The 5,000-nt window shown below is 37.9% G+C and overlaps 2 protein-coding genes across 2 annotated transcripts in view; one reads left to right on the plus strand and one right to left on the minus strand.

The window, feature by feature from the left end:
- Nucleotides 1-105, plus strand: part of LOC138047614 (histone acetyltransferase type B catalytic subunit-like) — a 15,982-nt gene extending 15,877 nt beyond the window's left edge. The window contains exon 15 of the mRNA XM_068894543.1: nucleotides 1-105. This exon is cut by the window's left edge and continues 442 nt beyond it. The gene's annotated coding sequence lies outside the window, so the exon portion shown is untranslated.
- A 2,262-nt stretch (nucleotides 106-2,367) lies between these two features.
- The window catches only part of LOC138047625 (protein NCBP2AS2 homolog), a 5,063-nt gene continuing 2,430 nt past the window's right edge, over nucleotides 2,368-5,000 (minus strand). The window contains exon 4 of the mRNA XM_068894546.1: nucleotides 2,368-2,642. Within this exon, the coding sequence (XP_068750647.1) occupies nucleotides 2,488-2,642 (155 nt within the window). The 3' untranslated portion in view covers nucleotides 2,368-2,487. The remainder of the gene's footprint in view (nucleotides 2,643-5,000) is intronic.

Consider the following 5,000-nt stretch of genomic DNA (forward strand, 5'->3'; position numbering starts at 1 on the left):
AAAGAACACAATTTTTTATTCGTGTTCAAAGCTGTGACGTTTTTAAAATCATATAATTATGTGTTTAATAAAAGGTTGAATTGTCATCCTGGTGAAGTACAATGATCAGGGTCTTTTGTTTGTCTCCCTGCTTTTCTTCACAAGTTGAAGTCAAGTGTTAATAAGACACTGACAGGAGCAGTGGACTCGGAAACAGCAAGGATCAAAAAGCGCTAATAAGAGAAGATGAATAAGAATGAAATGGAATGAACGTATATTTGAAGTCGGTAGAGCATTGCACTGGCATTGAATCCCAATGGAGCCACATGAACTTTTCAGGTGTCTATAAAGCGACAAGTGCTTCAATTGTCCAGCTAAGTACTTGGATCACTCAGTTCTCTCATTTGTTAATAATTATCCTGACCAAAAAGCATGATGTATGACTGGTCAGTGATCTCAAGAAGATGATGGCACAGCAATATGAAGTTGAAATGTTGGGATCTCAGTCACAAGTGACCAAATTAGGAGAACAAACTATAGAAAATACTTTTAATAATATTATTAACCCATTGACTCCCATGGGGGTTCCCCATTGACAAGTAAAAATATTAATACTAAGTCTGGCCGGTTTAGGCCGATTTGGACGTCAAAGGGTTAATGGTTTTTCAGTGAGTAATTAAAGGGGACCTAGATGTTGTTAATCCATTTACACCTAAAGCACCCACAAACGGCAAGTAAAATCTGCAAATCTCACTCCCAGGGTTAACATTGGAAATACACGAAGCTGATTTTGTTTGCAGAACCAGACAAAAGGTGGCCAAATGTATGTCAGATTCATGACAGATTCTTATTGTGCCTGAAGAGTTGTTGTTATCAGCTCATTGTCGTCCTTGTTGGTAGAGTAACAATTTTATCCATAATGAATGAAAGGAAATGAATGTAATCGTATTGACAAATGAGACAACTGAATGATCCTCGCACTCAGCTGGACAATGTTAGGCAACTGTCGCTTCACAGCTCAGTTGGTAGAGCATTGCACCAGCATCACAGAGGTCAAGGGATAAAAATTCCATTGGAGCCACCTGAATTCTACACCACTGTCATGTGATGAGAGATTCCATGAGATATGTGCTGCGCATGTACCAATCGCATTGGATTCATGCTCGCCAGCCTGTACATTTGCCACTTATTACGACAAGAGGTTGGACACTTCAAAGGATAGTGTCTGTCATTTTGAGGAGGCTATATTTAAACTAATGTAGTTTCTTTCTTGTGGAACTTGTAATAAACACAGGGTTCGTACACCTTTGAAAACCCTGGGATTCCAGAAGTCCGATTTCAAGGCCTTGAAAGCACTTGAAATTAATTTTTGGTCCTTGAAAGTCCTTGTTTTTTTATTGATCAAGATTGAAAAATATTAATGCTTTAAGGTCTTAAAGTAAATGAAAGCCAGTGAAAACAAATGTTCAAGCAAACAAAGTATAACATTCTCGAATTTTGCTTGGTTTGTTGTAAATTCTTACTAAAAAAAGTCCTTGAAATTTCAAAGTAGGGTCCTGGAAAGTCCTTGAAAAGTCCTTGACCTTTTGGCCTTAAAGAGGGTACGAACCCTGTAAACAGCTTGATATTATGTATGGTGTTCATTAGTTGCCATTGGCACCTATCTTGTTTCCCCAATGTGCCAACTTTGACTTCGAAGTCTCATGGAATCTCTGGTCACGGGACAGTGAGGTAGAATTAATAATATTGAACAACACTTACCTGGAAGTGCAAGTTCGATGAGAATTCTACTGATCAGTGGAGTGACCAAGAGATTACATGCCCATCCCTCCCTTCCCTCCCTTCCCTAGGAGGAAGTCTTATCTGCAATGATATGGTACTGTTTTACAGTTGTCACATCAGGCGTTGGAAGGTGATTGGTACATGCGCAGGGCATATCTCATGAAATCTCTTGGTCACTCCACAGATCAGTAGAATTATCATCGAACTTCCACTTCCAGGCAAGTGTTGTTCAATTTTTAATTTATTATTCAGGTGTCTAGAAACAAAGCCACAACAATACAGCTTACTGGTAAATTGTCAAGCTAAAAGTGCAAGAATCACTCCTGAAGCTCTCTCATTCACAACTTTTGAGTATTAAGTAGAAATTGAATGGTCAGTTTTAAGATAAATGTCCCAAAATACCATGGCAGCTTGAAAGAATGAAAACTCTTTCACTTCAAACACAAATTTGTTAGCCTACATGTACCTAATATAGCTGTTTCAGCAGTGTGTGCTTAAGAAAAGGAGAAATGCAAAGGAGGGACAAGAACCCTCACTCTCTTCCTCCAATTTTATCATTTTGTTTCTCTATCATTCACCTCCCCCTCTCCCCCTCCCCCCCCCCCCCATAGGTTGGAAAGGTTGGAAATTAGCTATTTACACTTAATTGCCTCCTGCAATCCTCCTTTCCATGCCAAAAAAACATTGAAAAAGGATGATGAAATCACGACGTTGGAAAATGTTCTGTTATCTTTCTCCTCTCTGGCTCCTTTCAATCTCTTTCTGAATGTTTCTCAAAAAATTGCGTGTGAAAGACACCATTCTTCCTGTAGCTTGGTGATATCCTTGAGAGCCTTCTTTTGCTTGGTTTGACTTTGCAGCTTTATCCAGTGCATCATTGCCTGAAAAAATTAAAAAGATAAACAAATGTTCAGATATTTAGATAACCAGATCTTGCTTTGGCAGTGTTACAATACAATACAATACAATACAATACAAATTTTATTGTCAACTCCCCTTGGGGGCTTTTCAGAGACAACAATAAAGATACTTAAAAAATACTCAAAAATTATCAATAAACAATTATTAAGAAACTATTTACATATAAAATTTAAGACATTAGAAATTGATTTGAAAGGAAGGCTTTCATTTTACGTTTAAAAATGATAAGAGATTCACTTAATTTAAAATCGGGTTTTCTAGCATTCCACAAAGTGTGCAGACTTTTCTTTTTTTTATTTAGTAACAGAGAGGCATATTTAACCAAACTCATAGGTGAACAAAATTCTGTCATTTTTTGGCCTGCACAAGGTATCAAACTACTATTATCTATTTTTTTCAAATTCAATAAAATTATTTTATCCCGCACTACCAGGTAATTGTCTGAAGTCAACAAAAGGAAATTTCTTGTTATTTTGTGAATTGATAGAAAGGGAATATTTTGCAATAATATTATTATGAGATGGTTGAGGGAAAAACAGGGCAGGGTTACTTGACGAATAATTCCATATAAAACGTCTCGCAGACAAACAGAAAGAAACATTGTTCAGACTTGATCCCATCCACATTGCTCAGCTACAGGCCCTGAAGTGAATTTTGTTCTGACAGCTCATTCCCATACTGCAGTATCTGTGTAATCCTTTTACCCTGAACCAGTCCACATTGACGAATAAAATTGTCTGGTATTTCAGAGAGAAAAATCTCACTCTTCAGACAGAACAGTTTAATTAACCCTTTGACGTCCAAACCGACCTAAACCGGCCAGACATAGTATTTTACTCTGTCTAACGCCAGACGATTTTACTCGTCAATGGGTTAATCACTCACTGAAAAACAACTTCCCCATTAAAGGAGACAGCTCTTTAACCCATTGACCCCTGGGAGTGAGACTTCACAGACTTTACTCAGATGATTTTAGTTCTCAACTGGGGGAGTCTTAGGGTGCCTATCGGTCAAAAGCTATGTCCCCTCCATTAACCCATTGACTCCTGGGTGTGAAACTTAACAGATTTTATTTTTATTCTATATAATGCCAGACCATTTTATTCCTCAACTGGGGGTGTCCTGGGACACCTGTGGAGTGAATGGGTTAAGCGGACATTCAATGTTTTTAAACACGAAGATGCACTATAAAAGGGGTCGATTCATGCACTGCTTTTGTTTGAATTCACTCAAGCATGATCAACAAACAGCAACACAGAAGACAGAGACAGAAGCCCTTAATTAAAGATATTTCTAGCATGAGAATAAAGGCGCTGTTACACTGTGAAATATTTCGTGCAACTCACCTCGAAATGTTTTGTTAACATTGTTGTGGGACAAGTTGCACGAAACATTTCACAGTGTAACATACCCTGCATCGGCCAAAATCGTTGCGAGACAAGTTGCAAGAGCCGTTGCCAAAAGTAGAATTAAGGTTCTACTTTTCGTGCAACTTTTCTCACAACGATCTTGGCCGTTGCAGGGTATGTCACACTGTGAAATGTTTTGTGCAACTTGTCCCGCCACAAATTCGCCAAAACATTGCGACATTGGGAATGGGTTGAGATTCACAGTTCTGTCACAATGATCATAATCTAGCATTTTTGTCCACTTAACCCAAATTTGTCCATTTTAGCGGCAACCATACTCTTCAACGGTGTTAAAGCTACGAAACTGGTGAAACTGTGGAAAATGATTGTGTTTAGACCAAGTGCCCCCAACAAAATCTGTGCCCTGGTGCCGGTACTACCCCTGGAGGTGGTGGCACAGAGGCTAAAGTTCTCCCTAGAAACTATGAAAATGCTGAGAATTTGGTTTTGCCTTTATTATATATTATTTTAGACTCAGACACTTGTAAATTTTGCACTGGATAACTTTATTATTTAGTCATAATGGGGTAATCAAGACCTTGAATAATAGAATAGGCCCTTTGCATGATCATGTCCATGACCTTGTCAATCATAAAAAATGGTTGTGGTATAAAATAGCTGCCAGAAATGGAAAGAGCGTGATGAAATTAGTACAATGTAAGAATGTCAATTTTGAGGCCACTGATATTTACTTGAGACATTTTACAGTGATTTTTAATTAATGCTTGAAAATTTTACTGAGATTTATAATAGAAAAAAGCCCCTGGGTGGCAACCATCCAGCACATAATTCTTTCACATTTTTCAAACTTTCAAACTGCTCTAAAATCGCGCTTTTAAAAAGCAGTGGCCTCGAAATTGACATTCTTACTAATTTCATCATGCTCTTTCCATTTCTGGCATCTATTTT

Source organism: Montipora capricornis, chromosome 1, assembly GCF_036669925.1.
Source record: "Montipora capricornis isolate CH-2021 chromosome 1, ASM3666992v2, whole genome shotgun sequence".
NCBI lineage: Eukaryota > Metazoa > Cnidaria > Anthozoa > Scleractinia > Acroporidae > Montipora > Montipora capricornis.